This window comes from Sinocyclocheilus grahami, unplaced genomic scaffold (genome assembly GCF_001515645.1).
Source record: "Sinocyclocheilus grahami isolate Dianchi unplaced genomic scaffold, SAMN03320097.WGS_v1.1 scaffold429.1, whole genome shotgun sequence".
In the NCBI taxonomy this organism is placed as follows: Eukaryota; Metazoa; Chordata; class Actinopteri; order Cypriniformes; family Cyprinidae; genus Sinocyclocheilus; species Sinocyclocheilus grahami.
The window spans coordinates 490847-514590 of NW_015505608.1; the positions used below are offsets into that span (position 1 = coordinate 490847).

At 38.4% G+C, this 23744-nt stretch overlaps 1 protein-coding gene across 1 annotated transcript in view; it reads left to right on the plus strand.

Annotated features, from left to right (window-relative positions):
- Positions 1-602: 602 nt before the first annotated feature.
- Positions 603-23744, plus strand: part of LOC107551693 (ETS domain-containing transcription factor ERF-like) — a 58429-nt gene continuing 35287 nt past the window's right edge. The window contains exon 1 of the mRNA XM_016233397.1: positions 603-1180. Coding sequence (XP_016088883.1) covers positions 1159-1180 — 22 coding nt within the window. The 5' untranslated portion in view covers positions 603-1158. The remainder of the gene's footprint in view (positions 1181-23744) is intronic.

The following is a 23744-nucleotide window of genomic DNA, read 5'->3' on the forward strand; positions in this document are numbered from 1 at the left end:
ATGAGGAAAAAAAATTAACTTAAATGATTTTAGCAAATGGCTGCAATATAACAAAGAGTGAAAAATTTAAGGGGGTCTGAATACTTTCCGTACCCACTGTATATATATATATATCATATATATATGATACATGAGCAACAGAATATTTGACATTTTGTTTTGATAGAAAATATTTGAGTGGCCAAAAGTACCCTTAGAGTTGAGTCTCTGATCTTGAGGGGTACATTCCGGAAATCATAATTCGATGCACTAGCTATTAGCCTTCCTCTCGATGGGGGTAGATAATTATCATTAAATGAAAGAGAACGAGGGCTAATTAGCTCGAAAAAGACTTGTTGCTGACGTTAACGGACGCGATGACGCTGAATCTCAAGTTCTCGTAGGACACGGATGTGATGTCATCACGGACAGTGGCTATGGCGGTCTCCATAACGACGCCTCGTGCTGCAGTGACGCCAGCCCCGGCTCGTGGTGAGGGGGCGTGACTCAGCCGATGCCCCATTCCCCTCCTCCTCCCCCTGCGCCTGTGGGCGCGAGCGAAACACGACACCCGAGAGAGAGAGAGAGAGAGAGAGGGAGAGAGAGAGAGATGGGGGAGGAGACAGCGAGTAGTTTCAGACTAGAGATATGGGGGAGGAGACAGCGAGTAGTTTCAGACTAGGGAGAGTGGAGGAAGAAAAAAAAAGTCGGCGTGAAAGAGAGAATGGGAAACTGACTGATATACTGCGAATGGCGAGCCTCGGGAGAGCAGATGACAAACTAACACAAGGATAAAATGTTGCGAAAATCATCATTAGGGATCAAGAGCGCGAGTTTGTAACAGTGAGACGCGGAGCGCTGCTTTCCTGCGGTGTTGGGATTGTATCGATCGCTCCCGGGACAAACGGCAAAGCGCTGTTTCGGAACTCCGCTGCACCCCGTCCCGTCCCGCCAGTGGAAGTACCGAGCCGCTTTCCCAAACTCAGCGCTGACGCTCGGGGGTTTGGGGGGATCGCGAAGAGAGGCCAGAAGTCGTTCTGCGCGAGCAACAAGAGCGCTGATCATTGGACAAAAGTTTGGCCTTTTGGAGACGGGGGTGCGGGAGAGGCCGAGTCTCGCCACTGCTGAACTGACAACTTACCCCAGCTCGCTGTGTGTTGGGGGCAGATAACTTTCACCATGAAAACCCCGGGGGACGCGGGTAAGTTACCCAGGCATTCATTATCAAGTGCTGCCACAACTTCGACTTGTGAGCTTGTCGAGCCAGTGTATCGAGTCAGGATTTATTGCGTCAACATCAGCTTTATTGAGCAGTCAGCAATGTCAAAATGGATGTAACGTTATTAGTTTCACGACAACTGACTTTCACTTTTAGAAAAGTTGACTATTTATTACTCTGACATGTCAACTGATTCACTACTCGGTTATTTTTTGTTTGGCTTGCATTATATGGTTAAACTCATATGTGTTTAACTCGTGAACCTGAATGGCAGTTTTCAAATATTAAAACTAATAAATAATGCGGTCAGTTGTCCATTCATTTTAATAACCTCAAGTGTGACGGTGTAGTCCAGCTCAGTCTGTTCATTCTAGCAGTCCTAATGTTAACAAGTTCTCAAGTTTGCGGTTTTACTTTAAATAGTTACATTCAAACCTAATGACCGCTTCATTTCAGTTTCTTCCAGTCCTGTCAGCGCGAAACCTGTTGAATGCTACAACTTTAAAACAGCAGCTTGTACTTCTGTCGTTCTTGGAAGTATGTCGAAATCGATGCTGTGAATTCCCCGCAAAATGTCAAATAAGTTACCTCTTTTCCCCCAAAAATGTTCCTCCTCGCACTCCGCTTCTGTAGCAGTAGCATGGCACATTCAAAATGGAAGCCCCGCTTTCTCACCGGAGTATTTAATTATCATGTTACTTTGTTTACAAATGGACCACTTTGCATTCGCTCCAGTTTCTAGGGTTTTAAATATAGACCTTTAAGCTTGTAAAGTGCAGTGAAGCCTAATTACACAGAGCTGTGCACTAATATCCCGTTAGGTGAAAGGATCGCCTACTTTTACGATGAATGCTTTCCAGTAGTTTGAATTCACTTTAATCACTGTTAGCATTCTTGCCGCAAGTATTCATTTCCTAACATGCACCTACTTGTCCAGTATGCACTTGAGAAGTTGCTACTGTCCCGCCAACTACAGGAAGTTTCAGTAGCCGTGTTCAGGAGGCCTATTGTGGCATGTTTGGGAATCCATGTTGAGACTCTCTCGCTTTCTCTCCCTGAATCACGATTCACAATCATTTCTCTCACATCACGATTTTCTCAGCGGTCTTACCCCGCCACCCACGCTGCTCGAAGTTTTAAGGACTTTTAACTATTATATTCATCAACGCTGCGAGCGCGCCACGCCATTAACCTACCGAGTGTCTAAGCGCGCGATGCATTGTAGTTTTGTCTCGCGCTGTAGACTGGCCTTAAAAAAGATCGTCCGGCTCTGCGTGAAGTCTTACCACTTCATGGTCACTTTCACTTTTAAAAACCTTGCTTTTCCCTCCCTCACAAGTAAAGCTTGTTGTTTTTAGCTGAACTCTTCATTTTTATAGTATGTAGTAGCCTATGTTAAATTGCAAGTACTTTTGTTTATAATTTTTTTTATTTCAAGAATACCAGTAGTTACATCTTGGCCAAGTGCAAATGATTATATATAAAATCCCTCTAGCCCCTCTTGCCTTTTCTGATTGTGAGTTTGAAAGCCTGGGTTAGCTAAAGTTATTTTCTTTAATATTTTTAAATAAAGAATAATACTATATCCCTAAGACTGTGCATGTTTGCATGTGTGAGTTGTCAGTGAAAATATCTAAAAGAAACTCATTACCTCATAAGTTCATTATATATGCTGTGATACCAATATCAACACATTCGAAAACCACATTTTACTTTCAGCTGTGATTTGTTTAGACAACATTATCCAAACTTTTCCTCATATGGAGTGTATTTTTAACTAAGGTGCATAAAATTGAAATTTGATGGTTTTGTGGTTGACCTCTTGACCTGCTCAAAAATACATACAGTACTTGCGTTAGTAGCATTGGTTTTCCCTTTTTGCAAGATAAAAGTTTCGTATCACACATATCTCATCTTCAGTCCACAGACGATGGCATTTTTATGTATGTTGACTTTGTGAAGCTGAACGTCAGCGATGAGGTGCAGAGAAGGGATGAAATGTTGCTTTAAGTCAGGTGGCAATAACTACTACAAGTACCTTGCGGTTTTATCATTCTACGGCTGTGCAGGCCACATTCTGACCTCGATAGTTACGAGGTGAGCTCAGCTGCTGAGTATGCAAGCGAGTGAGCGAGTAAGACGAAGATACAGTACCGAGTATAGGATGTGGTTTCCAAGTGCTTCACTCTTTATCTGATTTTAGTATGTCTTCAGTCTGTGTTCTTACCTGCAAACACCCACAGCGGTATAAATACGTAGCGCATTTCGGTGAGAGAGCATTTTCTCTGAAAGCCGTGGTTTGTTATGAGAACAGGAGGTGACAAAAGCGTTGGTATGGCGTGCATCCTGATAAAAGTCATGTGTGTGTCTGTCAGTCCTTGTAAAACTGACACTATCGACTTCATCAAAAAGCTCTCGCCACATGAATCGCATTAGATAAGAGACTCTGTTCTTATCAGTTCCTCACTCTCTGACTGCCACTTTGCATGGATTCAGAGAATTGATGCGCACCTCTTCAGGCTTCCTTCTTTTCCGGGTGCTGTGTGTCTGCACAAATAGGCTTCAGCTGACCCTGGCTGATCACGTTTCCTCTGTAACATCTGAAAGTGTCTGTGGTTTAACTATGGTCTACCCATCAGGCCTCAGTGTGTATTTAGTACAGCAGTATCCTGAATGGCTAACCCTGTAATTTGTGTGCTGTCTCATAAGATGGTCGTGAAGAGTCAGTGGTTAAGATTCCAGCTTTAATTTGTAATATTGGTTTGTTATTTTTCAAAGAGATAGGTGTTGGCCATCAGTGTCAAAAATGTATTCAATATTCAGTATTTGCCCCCACAGGCATTTTTAACTTTATGAGGTCACTTTTCTCAATCATATTGTGTCAGCCTTGTCAAATAGCTTATAAATTAAGTTTAAGCAATCATTAAAATAAATTCACAGTGGGAATAATTATATAAGCTGCTATTCATTAAAATAAATTAATATGCTTGCAGATATTCAGCACAGTTGCTAAGTGTGATATTGCTTTTACGCAATAGCTAAATAAACAATAAATTAATATTGAGTAACTTACATTTTAGAGGATATAGCCAGCGGCAGCTACCTTATTATTTTTGTCTGTTTAATGGTAGTGTTAGTGTTTTAAACAAATTGAGTGAACGATTCAGTGACTCCCTCAATTAGTCCCTTGTTTTGTTCTTGAGTGAATCAGTGGTGTTATTTGAATCACTTAAGTGAATAATTCAATGATTCCCTCATAAAGAATTCCAATCAGCCAATCAAATTCAAATTGTTGCATAAATACATTTAAATAATAGCAACTAGCCTATATCACATTTTAAATTTCAGGTGCATTTTTGACCCAGTCCCAGATAATTTCGAACCCTGGCACGGTTTTCATGTTGCTTACTCTATTTATTCTACATGTTTGCCTGTGTGTTTGTGAGTGTGTCGTTGTCATGCTTCTTTCCATATAGGTGTAATAGATTGTTAATTTGGAATAACTAGCAGCCTTTTATCACTCGTTCACATTGTCACACAGGAGACCGTGTGCTCCATTTTAGTCAGTGTTATGCAGCCGTCTCAGTTGTTCAGGTCTCTCTGGAACCAGTTCAACATCAACAGGCACCTTTCTATGTTTACATGCTTATGTATCCTGTCCGGCTGCATGTGTGTGTGTTTGTGCGAGACAGCCACCGAGTGAACGTGTTTTGTATTTTCCACACTGCCTAGTTTCCCATCAGGCCCATCAAACGATTGTGCCGTCATGCTATTTCTGTGAACGCCTGTAAATGTCACACACATAGGCAGGATTTTTCGGTGACATTGAAGTGTGAGGCCGTATTAAACGCTGCAGCGATAAAGTCTGTACTTTTTTTCTTACATCGCTCACCTTGGGAGCACTTGTACCTCGATTTAGGAGCGTTGGGAATAAATGTTTCACTGGAAGTGTACGGATGGTGTATTTCTAGGGATGAATGAGGTCCTCTGGGGTTGAATAGTATTTTGTTTGCTTTTACCCCTGGAGAACAATAATGGTGTGTCCACCGACAGGGGAGCACAGTGGTTTGTGTGTGTTTGCCATGTCAGTGGGTTATGGGGGCAGCGCAGAATATGAGCGAGAGCGTCCATGTGTTGGAGTCATTTATGGAGTGACAGAAGCACAGAGGACCCTGTGTATGATCGGGGGGAGGGGGGCAACATGTGTGTGTGTGTATGACCCTGACCTCGTGACCTTCCATAGCTGCACCCCTAACCCTGCATTCCAGCACACGCCCCTGCCCCCGCCGGTCACATGCCACGCAGCCAATGGCATGAGGGCCCGATGCCATCTCCTCAACCACATATGTTACTCTAGAAGAGCGTATGAACCACGTCAGCCTGGTTTCATTTCCTTATCTAATTTCCTAAATTCGTCTGTGTAATTCCCCATTTCTTCAAATCAGAAGTACTACAGATTTACAATATTTGAGTATGGTTAGTGAGGTCAGATGTCATCTCGCTCTCACTTTCCTTCCCTTCTGTCCTGTTCTTCCTCTTCAAGTGTCAGGAGAATGTTAAACATTCAAAGCAAATGTTTTGTGCGTCACACAAAGTTGTAGCACACAAGAACAAGTTGATGATTGAAGTGTTGTGTGGAAAGAATAGTTTAACCGATGCTCTATGTGGTTTGATATTTGCATGTCTTTTACAATAGCATACCTCACATATCCGAGGAGCCTTCAGTAGGATGTTCATTAACATGACAAACCACTGAAGATGAACTTAGAGGCCTTTATGAAACCATGTAAAGCTGTGTCAGGGTGCTAATTTTTGGGTTTCCATTCAAGCACAAAACAACTGAGTTTTGATTTTTCTGCTTACAGAAGTTTGCAGATTTTCAACCAGGTTCGTGCTGGTAAATTGTCGGTAGCATATTTAAATGAACAAGGTGTATTTTTTTCTCCACATTACCTGCACACAGATATCCTGGTGTAATTGTAAGCTAAAACACGTCATCTGGTGGATTTTTGACAGCTCCAGGGCTTTTGTGAAAATTACAGTACTTAGCGTTTTTATATCCCGCACTCATGGTCAGTCGTATTGAGCCAAGTGCATTATGGGTTAAGTTTCACTACCATTTTGGCAAAAGGGAATGCCACAGGTCATCTTGGTGTCAGCAGCGGTGAATCACCTCTTTAAGTGCCATAATACAGTAAAAAATTGCACTGTGCTGTTTTATAATATTATAGCATTATTGCAGATTCTTTAAACAGAAATGTGTAAGATAATTGTTTTCGCATGTACTTAAATTTTTTTTGTTTTGTTTTTCTTGTCTAAACGGATAACATATTCTATAAAAAAAAATTTTGGTTTGTTTCTTATATACTTGTTTCAAAATTCTAATATAATAAAATAAAATTTCAAAATAAAATAAAACCTTTGATTAGGTATATTTTTTGTATGTTTTTTTTTTTCTCTACAGTAATATTTGTGGAAACCTAAAAAAAATCTATTTTTGACTGATGGTGGCATTGTTCATCTAATCTCGTAAAACTTTTTTGATGATAATAATAGTTAGATAAAAAAAAAAAAAAAAGTAGACAAAAATGTACCTATTTTTGCAACAATTTTTTCCTGACTTTTATTATGGGTCTGTCTAGGGACTATTACTACTACTTCTCAGTTGTTATTATTTCTATCTGCACTTGATTCCTTTATATTAATGATAAGACTAAGAATACGAAGTGATTTATTAAATAAATAAATATGTTTACCATTTTATTGTACTGATAAAAATTTTCCATACCATGAAAAATTGTCATTTTATGGAAGTTAAAAAAAAAATAAAAAAAAAACTCTTACCTTCTAATTTTCTCATGCCATCTGCTCCTAATGGTTGCGCTTTCAAATATGTATGCCATCTTTGATATCTAAGAAGGCGTGTCGTGCCAACCAAACACTTGAGAGGGCATTAAAACATATGGCTTTATTGATATCTGTTCTTCCTCTTCAAGTGTCAGGAGAATGTTAAACATTCAAAGCAAATGTTTTGTGCGTCACACAAAGTTGTAGCACACAAGAACAAGTTGATGATTGAAGTGTTGTGTGGAAAGAATAGTTTAACCGATGCTCTATGTGGTTTGATATTTGCATGTCTTTTACAATAGCATACCTCACATATCCGAGGAGCCTTCAGTAGGATGTTCATTAACATGACAAACCACTGAAGATGAACTTAGAGGCCTTTATGAAACCATGTAAAGCTGTGTCAGGGTGCTAATTTTGGGGTTTCCATTCAATTTCCATTGATTTTTCTGCTTACAGAAGTTTGCAGATTTTCAACCAGGTTCGTGCTGGTAAATTGTCGGTAGCATATTTAAATGAACAAGGTGTATTTTTTTCTCCACATTACCTGCACACAGATATCCTGGTGTAATTGTAAGCTAAAACACGTCATCTGGTGGATTTTTGACAGCTCCAGGGCTTTTGTGAAAATTACAGTACTTAGCGTTTTTATATCCCGCACTCATGGTCAGTCGTATTGAGCCAAGTGCATTATGGGTTAAGTTTCACTACCATTTTGGCAAAAGGGAATGCCACAGGTCATCTTGGTGTCAGCAGCGGTGAATCACCTCTTTAAGTGCCATAATACAGTAAAAAATTGCACTGTGCTGTTTTATAATATTATAGCATTATTGCAGATTCTTTAAACAGAAATGTGTAAGATAATTGTTTTCGCATGTACTTAAATTTTTTTTGTTTTGTTTTTCTTGTCTAAACGGATAACATATTCTATAAAAAAAAATTTTGGTTTGTTTCTTATATACTTGTTTCAAAATTCTAATATAATAAAATAAAATTTCAAAATAAAATAAAACCTTTGATTAGGTATATTTTTTGTATGTTTTTTTTTTCTCTACAGTAATATTTGTGGAAACCTAAAAAAAATCTATTTTTGACTGATGGTGGCATTGTTCATCTAATCTCGTAAAACTTTTTTGATGATAATAATAGAGTTAGATAAAAAAAAAAAAAAAAGTAGACAAAAATGTACCTATTTTTGCAACAATTTTTTCCTGACTTTTATTATGGGTCTGTCTAGGGACTATTACTACTACTTCTCAGTTGTTATTATTTCTATCTGCACTTGATTCCTTTATATTAATGATAAGACTAAGAATACGAAGTGATTTATTAAATAAATAAATATGTTTACCATTTTATTGTACTGATAAAAATTTTCCATACCATGAAAAATTGTCATTTTATGGAAGTTAAAAAAAAAAAAATAAAAAACTCTTACCTTCTAATTTTCTCATGCCATCTGCTCCTAATGGTTGCGCTTTCAAATATGTATGCCATCTTTGATATCTAAGAAGGCGTGTCGTGCCAACCAAACACTTGAGAGGGCATTAAAACATATGGCTTTATTGATATATTTAGCAAAACCCTGGTTCACAAGCTTAAAAACAGCATCTCAGGATTTGGATAATCCTGTTACATTACCTTTCTATATTCAATTTTTAGGAGAAGTACTCAGTCAAGAATTTGCATTGACATTTAAATGCTCACTATCAATTGCTACTTTGACTGTACCTATGGAATCAACAGAAAAAAAATGTCCCAGACTGCATTGCACGGCATAATAGCTAGGCAGAGAAGTACCATTCATTCACAAACTCTAAGGACTCAGTACTTTTTTTTATTGATTTTTTTTATTAAATTCTGTGTCTGTGAATGTTAATGTTTTTTTTAATGATATGCTAAAGGTTAAGTGACCTTTTCTGCTGATTTTAAACATCTCTTTCCAACCACTGTTTACACTTCATACTGTAGCTTTCCATTACACTTTCAGAGAAACCTCCATTAGCCTTTTATTAGACTTGCACATAATTGCACTGCGCAAAGAGAGTTCGGACATCTGCTTTCACTCATTTAGGACGATGCAGAAGAGACGCAGTCCTACAGACTATATATATATATATATATATTGAGCCACGTTTATTGATTTTGAATAATGGACAAAGTGTTGATATTGATGGACGCGCCATTGACATCCGATAATAGGGCGATCTTCTTATGGTTCAGCAAACACTCACTCTGTTAACGCTGACACACATGCTCTCACACTGGTTTGTTTTGCAGAAAAAACGTGGACCTCCCACATTCCTGCTCAAAGCTTAAATCACTGCAGCCTGTGTGGCATTACTCATTCCAGGAAAAGCATTCTGCCAAACACAAACAAACACACACACACTCATTTACTCAAGCACTAACGCTCACACATCGAAACGCATTCTTGGAAAAGCTTGGTTTTTAGGGCATTCTTGAACACGGATGCTTCAGACCTTGACACAGATGCGGTACAAACAAAAACGTTTAACGTTTAGGTCATGTGTCTTAGCATGACTTAAAATCTTTTTCTCGGTGCGATTAGAGCTTTAACTATGATTGTGGCTGTGTTTCTCTCTCTGTCACGCTGTACTTAGCTGTTTTCCCGACACTTTGTGTGCTGATCCGGCTGCTCATTACAGCTCAGCTGCTGTTAGATTGTGTGTTCTGGGTCCAGACTGTCATCAGGAGATTCTGTGCTCGAACCTGATGAAATGCAGCATGCTCTGCTGTGAAAGAATGTTGCTCTGTGTGTGTGTGTGTGTTGGGAGAGAGAAATGTAATACAGGTACTTTACAGAGGCTGCATTGTCATGAGCATGACTCAGTGCAACACCTGGATTGTGTGCCTGTGTGTTTGTTTTTCTGAGTGCAGTATCCAGCGACGTTGGATCAGAAACTGATGTTAAGTGCTGGTCATAAGCACTTCAGATAAGGAGCATTTTGCTCACACCATACTGTTTCCTTTTTCTCTGTCATCCACCTTTGACTCACTCCCCATGAATCCCTGGATGTTAAAGCATGTTGGATGTGTTTTGATGTGTTGTGATGCTGCTACAAGGTGTGTGTGTGTGTGCAGGTCAAGGTTTGCCTATATTGTGTGGTCCAGATGTCCCATTAAAGATGAATCTGAAATCTGCTGGATTGTGAGAAGCAGCCAACAGTCCCCACAAGGACATACAAACATAAACAATGTATTAATGAAAATGTAAAAAATAAATCAAAAGCACTAGGTTTAGTAACATAATAGGATAGATATAAAAAAAAATCTTAGTTAATAAATAATATTTTAATGTTTATAATGTTTTTATGATATTGTATTTATTTATTAAAATATTTATATATTTAAAATTTTCATAGATCATTTTTTGTTTTATTTATGAAATGTTTAAATATCAGTATTTTCATGTTTTTAATATTTCATCAAATTAAATTAACTAATAAAAAATAACGCAAAAAACAATGAATAGATGTCAGGTAGAAAATCTTCACTGTGATAGAACAACAAATAAAAAAGTAAAGGATTGTAAGTAAGCTATAGAATTGTTTTATTTTAACAATAGCATTATGGCTAGTTTAAAGTTTCAGCAATAATATATAAAACAATAGATGTCTGTGTTATGTCCTCATTTAGCTAGGTAAACATGTCTGTGTATGTGTATGAGTTTGTGATAATCCTATTCAAATAATAATGAAAGTCAGCGCGCACACACTTTTATTCATTACACGGTCTAAACCTGTGTGTGTGAGAGTGTGTGTTTGTGTGGTCAACTGCCGGGAATTCAAATGCTGTCTGGCGCCACTTTAACACCCCACCCCACCCCCTATCCTCCGTACCCCGTTCCCTTTCCTTCTCTTCTGAGGAATGCAAGATCATGTTCTCTCTCTCTCTCTCTCTCTCTCTCTCTCTCTCTCTCGTTTTCTCTCTGTCCTTCTCCTCATGTGCTGAAACCTGTTCAAGAGCTTGCTGGAGTTTGTTCTGAACTTTGAACCAGTTTGTCACCGGCATTTACGGCACTCACTTTCTAATTCATCAGTTAGGGTGTGTGTGTGTGTGTGTGTTTAGTGAAGGGAAGTCCTGTGTGTGTGTAATGTATTGGATGTGAGCAGGCGAGTGTGTGCATGTGCACCTGTACACTAAGTGCTGTTAATCATATAAAGGCCAGGATGGAAGACAGGTGGAAAATGTTTTCAGAGCTGCGAAGAGAGGACATCCTTCCCTCACGTGCTGCCCGCTTGTTGTGTAGACAGTTTGTTTGAGTTGCGATATTCTGTTACACGTTCACAGAAGGCAGACTGGATTTTAACCCAACATGCCTTCAGTATGACTGTATTAAATAACACAACTGTGCAGAAACAAGTTGCCAGGTCTGAATGTGAAACAAGGTTCAGTGGGTTTTTAAGCTACACCAAATTACACCAAAACTACACCAAATTGTGAATAGTGGAAAAAATAATATTAATAGTTTTTAATGTAAATATTTAAGCATAGAAAGTATATCTGAAAGATGAAATTGCTGAAAAATGAATACATAAAGTTGTCTTTCAATTTGAATCTGAAGCATTGCAACAGTTCAGTGTTTTTTTTAATATAGTTTATGTAGCTAATTTGTTCATCACTGCACCAAACAGAATAGCAAAAATAATTAGGCCTATATTCATATTATAATATTCAATGTTTTTTAATTGACACATTTAGACAGAAAATGTCATTAACTCGTATTGTTAACTCATTAAGGCTGATTTATACTTCTGCGTCGGACCTACGCCGTAGCCTTTACGCCGTAGGCTATGCGTCAGTTTTCATTTATACTTCTGCATTGTTGTCCGCGTCAACGTGCAGTACACATGCAAACCGCTAGTCAGCAGTGTCCACGGGCATGTTGCCGGTGTAACCCGCAGTACCACAACAAAAGCCGAAGAAGAAGCGGCTCGTCGGAGAAGCATTATAGCCATGACGCGGCAAATAAATATTAAATCATTATTTAAAACTACAAAAAGGAGACAACAACGGAACAGGAGATGATGGCATTCTTTCAATCTGCACAATGACTTGTACCACGGCAGATCAACATTGTTTGTTGCGGACAACTACTGATGTATAATGCTATGTAGTATAATAAATGATAAGACACTTGTTCTTTGCTTTGTTTTATTTTATGTAAGAAGGTGTAACATTAAAATATATTAAAGTGCACATAAACACACACAAAACTCAAGTACATATGGAGGGAGGGGTTCTTGCAGACCAATCACAGCGCTTGCGGTCTGCGTAGAATTGATGCACTGTTAGATACTTGGAGAGGTGCACGTCAGGCTACGGCGTATGGGTGTGCGTCTATGAGTAAGCTACGGCGTAGGTCCGACGCAGAAGTATAAATCAGTCTAAAGTTGATGACTGTCAACAAAGTCCTGAAAAAACAAACAGATGTGTGTGTGTGTTTTACTTTAGTTAGTTATACCTTACATGAGGGCTGCTCGATTATGACAAAAATCATAATCACGATTATTTTGGTCAAAATTGTAATCACGATTATTTAACACGATTATTAGTGGGCCATATAACCCCAAAAAAAAAAGTCATGCATGTCTAAAGCATTCAGTTAACAGCCTATAGAAATGGAATAATCAAATGTAAAATAAAACCGCATAGTTTTCACTGTAAGAATTCAACTTCATTTGTTTCTTGTTGAAGCTACAAAAGACCTTCTGTGAAGAGCAGTGAGTGATTTTGTCTTTTGTTTGATTTAATATTAAGCCCACAGTCGGCAGCAGGAATATAGCCCGCTGTTGGTCAAAATTGTAATCACGATTATTTAACACGATTATTAGTGGGCCATATAACCCAAAAAAAAAGTCATGCATGTCTAAAGCATTCAGTTAACAGCCTATAGAAATGGAATAATCAAATGTAAAATAAAACCGCATAGTTTTCACTGTAAGAATTCAACTTCATTTGTTTCTTGTTGAAGCTACAAAAGACCTTCTGTGAAGAGCAGTGAGTGATTTTGTCTTTTGTTTGATTTAATATTAAGCCCACAGTCGGCAGCAGGAATATAGCCCGCTGTCACTTTAAGAGCCGCACGGGTCCAATTTACTGTTACACATGTATTTTCATTCTCATCTGTTTACATTAATTTATTACATAGCCGACGAAGGTTTACGTGAATAATCACTAGCATTTTGAAGCATTTTTGCGTGTATTTGACTGTTTAGGTGCTTACGTTATAGATGTAAAAGTTGACTTTAGATGTCCGTGTTCTGTTTCGTCTCTGAGCGCAAGCCTCCTGAGGAACAGCGCAAGTTTTCTTTCGCACTTCTAAAAACATTAATAAATCTAATCAACTTTAATAACTCAAGCACGTCCCATTTTGCAAAAGTCACGTTACGTGAAAATGGGCTTTTATGGAGGCGTGAAAGCGCACTGCTGGAAAGGGGGCGGAATGGGGCGCAATAATCGTTTTATCTCGATTATTATATTTTCATAATCGTTGGAGGCCGAAATCGAAATCCAAACTGAAAATATAAGGACTGTTTTCAAACCGGTTTCTCAAACATTCTTTCATTTCGCTGCTTGAAAGACAGATAGTCCCACCCCTGGATTCACGCTATTGGTTGAGCCATTGTTGTTGTGTTGGGCTGGTCTGGATGCTCAACAAAAAACACCGCACATTCACAGCCATTTCAAGGAAGTACTTTTGAGTATTTTAACATTGAAAAATGACACTCTTCAGATTTAAAGTGCCATTTGAGTTTTATCACACACCTCTGACACTTCCACAGTCAGAAGAGATGATATTGGTGCTTTACGTGTACTCTAAGTGTGTGTGTTCAGATGAGGTTTGTATTTCATAGGGAGAATTTTGTATGTGTGTGTGTGTTGGTGTGACTGAAAACCTTTTAAACCATCGATTACACCTCCATCCCTCCACTCCTCTTACACACACACACACACACACACACATAACCTCTCTGTCACTAATCCATGCTGGAATACCCCAGTGGCATCTCATCTTCCATCACTCTCTCTTTCTCTGTCTTTTCCCTCCATCACTCTCTCATTTTTAGGCCGGGTGTCGGTTGTACAAGCTTGTGAGTATTTGAGTGACTTTTAATGCCTGGTGGACTTGCTGTGTCATCATCTCCAACTAAAGGTTGTGGCATTCAGGAAAACTCTGTACACATACATTCCCACATCTCTGACACGACCTCTCATTGTACGCAAGAAAACAAACCATTCAAGCTCTTAACTCTGTTCTGCTCTCTCTTTTAACGTATGGCCACGTAATGTCTAGTGGTGTTGAATAATGCATATTTGACTGGTCTGAGAGTTGCTGTATTTAGGCGACTCTCAGCATCAAATGTTAATGGCATGTTTGCCCATCACACATGCGTGTCTTCACTAGGAAGTCAGCCGTCCATTAGCTCTATTATTAGTCTTTTCATTCATTATTATTATATTCTCTTGGTGTCTGTGGCCATTTTTGAAAACATCCTGTCTATTTGTTTTCACATGCTTATTTATGTGGCTTTGGGTGATGTTGATATTCTGGGCTGTAGATGACATCAGCTATAAGCTGCTTGTGTGTGTGTGATCTCTGGCCAAAGTGCTTGCCTCATAATTGTTTTAACTATACCATATTTAGCCTCAGACATGGTTTGGCTGATTATGCAATGCTCACACGCGCATGTGGGCCAGATTTTAAGGGACGGGCTCGATTATTCTCCCTCTAAAGCTGTGTAAGGCAGCTCAGGGCTTGCCTGCGTAACAGTGTGTGATTGTTGTTTTAGGGGATTAGGGTTTATAACGGATGGGGACAGAGACCGAGAGGCCCTCAGTACAGCAGTCACAGCAAGGCTTTTAGCTTTAGCTTTCAGTCTGTCAGAGGAACGGTTGCCCTGCCTCACACTTCCTCAGCTGAGCACTTTGTAGCTTAAAGGGTTTTGTAGATTAAAGTGGCATTTCTGTTATAATAGTTTCTTCTGCCCAAGTTTAATATGCAGAGACTATTATAAGCAAGCCATGAGTCAAGTTTAACGTAGAAGTGAAAGTTTGGGACAGAAGTGTTTGTGAAAAGGCCTTAAGATGAATACATCTCAATCATAATTAAAAAAGGTCAAGAATTATTAATTTTATAAATCTAAAAATATAATTTTATTTAAAAAAAAAACATTTTAGGTGGTGTTGTACCACATGACATTTACCCTTTATAACTTTACCTTTTCATAAACAAATTATCTGATATTTTAAGAATGATTGAACTTGATAGACAGCCATGAGGGTCTGCAAAGGTCTTCCTAATATTTTTCAAATATTATCAAAATTTTATCAAAACGGCTTCACTACTTTTCTAAGAAATAATAATGAAAAATTATGCCAAAGTATGACTTGCATTTATATTGTGCTTTAGTACATCTAGACAAAAAGAAAAGAAAAAAGAGTATCATGTCATATACAGAATGTATAGACGGGTAGATAATATATCAATTTATAATACACTACTGTTCAAAAGTTTGAAGAAAAAGTTTTTTTTTACCTCAGCAAAGATGTATTAAATTGATCAAAAGTGAAAGTAAAGACATTACAAATTTTTGTTTGTTTGTTTCAATTAAGTGCTGTTCTTTTGAATTTTATATTAATCAAATAATCCTAAAAAAACTATTAGGCAGCAACTGTTTCCAATGCTGATAATTATAAGAAATGTTTCTTGAGCACCAAAACAACCTATGAGAATGATTTCTGAAGGACCATGTGACACTGAAGACTGTAGTAATGACTGCTGAAAATTCAGCTTTAAAAAAAAAAACTAATAATATTTCACAATATTGCTGTATTTTGGATCAAATAAATGCCTTGGTAAGACTAAGACACTTTTATCAAAAGCATTCAAAATACTTACCCCAAACAACTGAATGGTAGTCTATAAGAACAAAACATTGAACATATTGTGTTAATTGTACACATATTGTAACTGAAATTCAAAGAAGTCATATGATGTTGCTAAAAATAACATTATTTTGTGTAATGAAATGTGTCTATGCAGTTTAAGGTTAAAAAAACATACTGTACATTATTGTTTCTCCTCTATGCCCCGCCTTTTTGAAACGCGTCAATTTTTACAAAGCTCATCGGTCTGAAAAGCGAGGTGTGCTCTGATTGGCCAGCTATCCAGTGCATTGTGATTGGCCGAATACCTCAAGTGTGTGATGGAATGTTACGCCCCTTACCATATTGTGATGCCATGTTCTTGTTTTTCAACTTCCCAACCATTATGCGCCCCTGTAGGTGGCGGGAATGCACCATTCAAGTTGGTCTGCCAACCGCCATTAATACCAGAAGAAGAAGAAGATATTGTGATACCTTATCCCGGCCGGAGCGACGAGACAAAAACATTAAAACCCATTATAAACGAGGCATTTGTTGCATCCAGTGGGGACATAATTACGAATTATAATGACTTATACTGTCTTTTTACACGTTGCATTGCATCGTGCCGCGTAAACATAAAACCATGTCTGCATTTGTGATCGGAGAAATGACAAACTACAAACGCTACTCTACACTGCTCAAAACTTGCGTTTGAATCGTCAGTAGCAAATTCTTTAAATATAAAAAACTTACTTTTTTAAACATTTGCAATAGAAAATATTTTAGTGTTGTAGAAAATACACACTTCACCTTTAAACGTACAACCTTTGGCATTTAAGATAAGGCCTGATACTTTATTGATCACTTGTAGGAAATTGTGAAAGAAGGAAATCTCGGCACTGGGAAAAATTGAATCTACACTCTAAACTAATGAGGAAGATCTGAAAAAGTTGTATGCCACAGTTATTTCACAGACCACCTGACACCAGCTTGAATGAGTGGCCATTTTGTGCTGATGTGTGATGAGAGTTATTAGGTTTACCCTGGCCTGCTTCTCAGAGGCTGTGTGTTATTTCTGTGTTATCTCAGGGGTTCAGTTTGCAACCTTGTATTTGTGTTGCTGTGTGTGTGTGTGTGTGTGTGTAACAATTCATAGAAAGATTGTAGAGCCCTTTGTAGCACTTCGTGGAAGATGTCTACTTGTGTATTATTGGAGAGTTTATGTGTGTGTGTTTGGATGACTCAGCAAGGTGTGTGTTCTTTGAGAAACGTGCACTTCCATTGTTTCTGCCACTGATACTGTAACTCAATGCCAGCTGCCTCAGAGTGTGTGTGTGTGTGTGTGTGTGTCTGTGTGTGTATGTGTCTGCATGGATTAAGCACTGTTAGGGTAGATGTGTTTTTGGATGGGATTCCCCTGGGTGTAGTACGGTCCTACTATTTTCCATCCCATATTGTGTGTGTGAGTGTGTGTCTGACTGGCATGAGTGTGTAGATGTTCAAATACTTATACATCTTATACACCCATTGTGTAATATGTGTGTTGTGTATTCACTCACGTATATGGTTTAGCGACAATAAAGTGCTTTGATTAGACAATTTAACTTCTTATCTCGGTCCAGTGGACTGCGCTGTGTGTGTATACTCATTTCCCCATTACATAATACACCAGCAATAATCAAGAAGTTAGAAAACTGACCAGTCTCTATCTCTCCCTTGTTGTAGTGATAACCTGGTCAGTAGGTTAGCACTGTGGTTTAGTTGATTCGATAATAATGAGGCACCCATATGTATGTATTTCCAACAAACTTTGTTTGAAAGTTGCATTAATGTAGTCTAATTTCTGTGACCTAACCTTTAACCTCACTATTTTAGGAACTGATACATTACAGACAGATCAGTAGTGTTAAGAACCACAAATCAATTCATGTTGCAGTTGATTTGCTTTAAAAACACACACTGGTTGATTGAGGTCATTGACTTTGTCAGAGGTGAGTGTTATGTGTGTTTCAAGTAGAATCATGTTTAACAAGGCGGAATCTGCTGCTATACGAGTCCATATGATGATGATGATGATGATGATGATGATGATGATGATGGTTGTTTTGATTCTTTACATCCCAGTATCTGATGCTTGTTGCTGTGGTGAGACACCGTGTGTTTTAGAGGAGTGAGTGAGCGTGGTTACATCATCAGTGTCTTGCATAATGCAGCGGCCTTTACTAGCTCTAGCTGAGGAGGGTAATCTGTCCCTGGAGGCAGAGAGACAGGGGGACTGGGACAGAGATAGAGACAAAAACCAAGGGAGAAATGGGGGACCAGATAAAGACATATTGTTTTTGTTTGTTTGTTTTGATATGTTTCGTTTTGTTTATTTGTTTTGTTTTGTTTTGTTGTTCCATTTGTTTTTTGTTTAATTATATATTTTTTTGTTTTGATGTTTTGATTTGCTTTTTTATCTTTGTTTGTTTCTTTTCTTTTTTCCCTTTTTGTTTAAATTTTATTTAAATTTGATTTGTTTGCATTTATTTTATTATGTATTATTAAAATAATTACATTAATTAAAATTATTGCTGGCACCTCATTTTAATAATAATAATAATGATGATTATTACTATTATTATTTTGTGTCACTGCTTTTGTTGTGTGTATTGATGCAATATCATGTTTATCAGTCACACCAACAAAGTACTTTGAAATTAAGTAATGGGTAAACTAGGGTGGAGAAAGAGAGGTGTGGGACAGTGAGAGAAGGGGGGACTGAGCGAGAGAATGGGACTAAAGGTAGGTGATCGAGAGAGTGACACAGAGGTAGGTGATTAGAGATCGAGAGACCGATAGTGATCGTGAGCGAAAGACAAACAACAGGATGAGAGGAAGATGGATGGCTGTGGTGAGATCTGGACCCTAAATACTCTGCCCTGATAATTCAATCATTCCCGCCATTAATGAGATCTCTCCCTGCTGCGTGCATACGTGTGTGTGTTTCTCCATCCATGGACAACACTGATACACACACACACACACACAGCTGAAGATAAACACTGAATATCTAGACAGGCTCTAGAGACACTGCACTAATACAGTGTGATCAGACACACACACGGCGGCGGCTGTAATCCAGGTCTCCTGTGGTGTTGGTGAGGTGAGTGTTATGTAATGACGAGCAGCAGGACTTTAATCAGCTTGAGCAGATCCATTTAAGCATCTCTCAGATACGGAGCACAGCCGTCCTGCTGCTCACCACCACACCACCATCACATAGAGACACGTCTGCCTGTTTGTGTGTGTGTGTGTGTGTGTGTGTGAATATGATGGTGACAGGCGGCATCTCTGCATGTCTCCCAGCCTTGTACATGTTTACCATTGGACACACACACACATGCTGTGTCCTGTCCTCTGTCCCCTCTCTCCCACAAACACACACATAGGGTCCAAAATTAACGCTTGGAAGTGCCAAATGTGAGTAAAAATTGGCTTGGGTGAGTAAATAAAGTTACTTGCCAGTTGTGAGGAACTACCAGTTATAAAGAAATGCAAGTGATGTGAAATGATTTTATATATATATAATAGATTCTAAAAATTATATAGATTATATATAGTGTATATACTAAGTATATATGTAACAAACAAATAAAAAAGTATATGGTATATATAAATTAACCTTTAATTAATACATTAATATAAAACATTAAAAATGAAATACATTTGTTTTTACTATATATAAATTATATATTTATAGATATGCATTTATATTTTGTAGTGATTCAAAAAAAAAAAGAAAAGGAAAAAAAAAAAATCCTAATCCTAATTGGCTAGTAAACTTTCTCAGTTCACTCGCTATTAACAGATGAAACCACAACAAGGACATTTTGGACCCTGGACAAACACATACACACACTTCCATACCTCTTACGAAAGTTTCTCACCAACTCCAAGTGTTACAACTGTGTTACTTGGATAGAAACACTCGTATCCCTCTCTCGCCCTTTCTCTCTCTCAGATTGTTCGCAGATGTGCGCGGTCATTTTCCCCCCACTATCTAAAATTAGAGAGGTAGAAGAATAGCAGGAAGAGAGGGAGAGCAGGACTGATGGAGGTGAAGGAAGGAGGGGTGAGGAATGGGGTGATGGAGATAAAGAAGAGGGAGTATTTTTGGCCGGTTACACGTCACACAGACGCAAGTCAGACTGCCGTACACAAACAAAGATGAGGAAGGTGATAAAAGCGCTGTGCTGTGACGGGAGGGGGTCGCTGTATGTGTGTATGCTCCTACAGTGTTGACGATGTCACTGTTAACCATTTCAACAACCAATTTAACAGGACACGATGTGTGTTTATTACAACTAAATGATATGTTTGCTTTTAGCCAACCATTGAAAACTGTTTTAAGTGTGATTTTGAATGTCCAAATACCTTTTGGGGCCACTGTTTATACAGCACATTGTACTCTACTAATGTATATTTTATTGGAGTTATGATTGAAAAAATCAAATTGTAGTTACTGAAATGCAAGTTATCTTTGCTTGCATTGATGTGTTTCTGAATGAAGCAAATTTTGTCCTTAAGGTTCATGAAAAGTTTTTGTAATACATTTTTGATTAAAAACATTAAAGCCTGCATGAAATTTAAGTCGATGCTATCCTTTTTCTAAATGCATTATTATTGATCTTATTAGTAATGATCCATGAATATGTTTCTGTTTTTTTCTTTTTTGATCTTTCCCATGAAATGACCAGTTATTTCGCTGGTGACAAATTGATGTACTTCTCTAATCATTTAGCCCACTTAAACCCTGCCCATTTCTTACAGTTAACTGCAGGCTCCCTATAATCACCCTACATTTTTCACCCAATGATCTGCTGCACTCCACAATACAGAAGAAAAAAATCTGTTGCATCAGTTACACTGCGATATATGTTTGCCCTCAGTTCCAGTTGCCAAGCACAGTGCTTTGCAATCGATGTGCGTTAAAAGTCTATCAGAGAGAAAGACGTTTTCTTGTGTTTGACTGACTTTATTATCGCCGCTTTATATATTTGAATTATATTTCATTTCCTCCCCTTCCTCCACACAAGCAAAGAGGAAGTTTGTGGTAGAACCACACCATTTAGATTAGGTATGCTAATAAAGTGTGTGTTTGTGTGTGTGTGCTCTCTCAATATTACAATCCAGTTAAGAATGCATAAGAGTTTGTTTATCTGGTTAAATTTAGGACTGTTAAAGAGAGTAGGGCTTCCCTTTGACCCACCTGCTACATGAGCAAGAACTTTAACTTTATATCAAAAGTGAAAAGCAAACGAGAGTAGAGAGTGTTCAAATATAGGGAATCATGTCATGCTTGGGAGAACATTTTAAGTGTTCTTCACTCACAAATCAGCCCAAATGAAATGTAATCTAATGATGTGGACTTGTTTTTGGAGATAATATTTAGAAGAAGAGTAAATATAACTGCTTTGGTGTGAAAACCATTGTGGTTATAAGAGTTTCTCAGTAATGTGTGTGTGTGTGTAGACTCAAAAAAAAAAAAAAGTCAGCTCACTTCCCAGCAAACTAGAAGTGCTGGAGTGCACGAGAAAACTAACAAATACCTGTTGCTGGCTCGCTCTCTGTTTCTTTCTTCTCTTCTTCTGTGCCTCACTTCTTTCTGTTGCGCTCCATTCTCGCTCCTACCTTTTCTATTTGAGACTCACGCTCTGGTGAAAGGATTAATTGTCGTTTATGTTTTATTTCTTGTTCTCTTCATTTCTAGGGGTTTATTTTTAGGCCTGAAGTGTCTGGTTGCTAGGAGACGGTGTCCAAGAGAGAGAGGGAGGGAGAGGATGGAGAAAGCAAGGGAATGGAGGAGAGAGATTGTTTGCGTTGTGAAGGCTGAATTACAAACACGCTCACGCACTGAGTCAGCGCTGACGCACACTCGCACACACACCAACACACACTGTGCCTGTTGCTTGTTTTTCTTTATTATCTTTATCACTCTGTGCTGCGAAATGTTTGTGTCGGTTGGCGTGACTCTCGTTGAAAGTTTGTGACTCCCATCAGATCTGATTCAAATGAGAGGAAAGTGACAAATGTTATATTACAGATGCTTTGAGTCAAAATATGTCCCTCACACACACACGCATGCACGCACATATACAGGAAGCAGAGATGTTGTTGTGGTGCAGAACAGTTGCTAACTTCCTGTACCGCAATGGTGACACATTCCAGGAAACACCCAGTCACACGTACATATACGCACACATGAACGCGTACGTTAACACACTTTACTGTAACTCTCTAGTGCGTTTAACCCTACTGCTCCTGCTGTACAGGCATTCAACCACACCATTCAAATACTCAGAGACATGGGGGTGATATAACCTGTCAGTTTCATAGCCTGTCAATGACACATCAGTCGGTTGCGTCACTTGGCTGATATATCTTACCTGCAATTTTTGTGCTGTTTGACACAATTGGGGTACCTTGAGAAAGTGACCTTGAGAAAAGGGGTTCACCAGGGGCGGGTACTGGGTCCGCTAACAATCTTACATAAACACTCACACTCTGATCAGTTATGTGTTAAGGTGGGTGGGCTGAACTCTCATTTTCGCACCTACCTGTTGGAACATTAACACTAACTGGAGAGAGGCTGTGTATGTGTGTGACTATACTTGTGTGGGTCAAATTTTGTCCTTGCAAATGTAGTGAAACATGCCGAGAACTGACATGTAATGGCATTTTAAGTGTCTTTTACTATTTGAAAGATTCACAAATCATGCATAGATAGAGATAATTCTCATAAAAGTAAAAGTTTCAAACAACATATTTGTCTGAACTATCCCTTTAAGTTTGGGTTTATGGGTAGGATGAAGTAAATGTCATTATCTTGGTAAAACCAGTGAGTCTGTGAGGGGTCTTCTCTTAATATAGCTATAGTGTTTGTGAGTGTGTGTGTGTCTGTGAAAAAGAGAGAGTGGAAATAGAATGAAGTGTTTGACTGCAGTAGTGTGAGAAGTTTGAGATGGTAATTTAAATAAGAGAGAGAGTGATAGGGGATGAGTGGCTCTTGTCTAGGGATTGAGTGAATAAGTGATGTTCACAGAGAGAGATGGAAAGGAGAGATAGAAGTGTAATGAGCGGAGGATGAGAAGACAAATATACTCCGAGCTCTGGGATGCAGGATGTTCCACCTCTCCTCTGTGTACTAATATTTTGCACATACTCAACACTCACAATGCGTAAAGAGATGTGTGTGAAGAAAGACATGCTTAGCTATTCCACCCAAAAAGTTCTGTCATCTTTTACTTACCCTCATGTTGTTCCAAACCCATATTACTTTATTCAGTGGAGAAAAGGAATATTTCGAATAATATGTGGCCTTGTGAAAAGGGGTTCAGCATGGGTGGATTCTGGGTCCACTAACAATATGCAATAATGATATTTATGACTTTGTCATTTTCTTTTGAGTTCTTTTGAGCAGTGCCTTATCACAGTATGTTTTCATTGTACGGAAAAGAGTGGTTTGGAGAATCTTCCACAGGTTTTCATTTGTGTTCCATGAGAGAAAGTAGGTCATACAGGTTTGGAATGACATGAGGATGAGTAAATGATGACTGAATTTTTATTTTTGGGGTAGCTATCATTTACTACAGTGTGTTTTTGTTGTGAGCTTTCTGAGGAAGTAATTGTTTTCTTCACACACACTAAGTGCTTGTCTTTTTGTGTCAGGAATTCAAAAAGAGAAATTATGCAAATATTTGTTTTTTTCATTGCATACCTCTCCCCCCTTCTCTCTCTCTCTCTCTCTCTCTCTCTCTCTCTC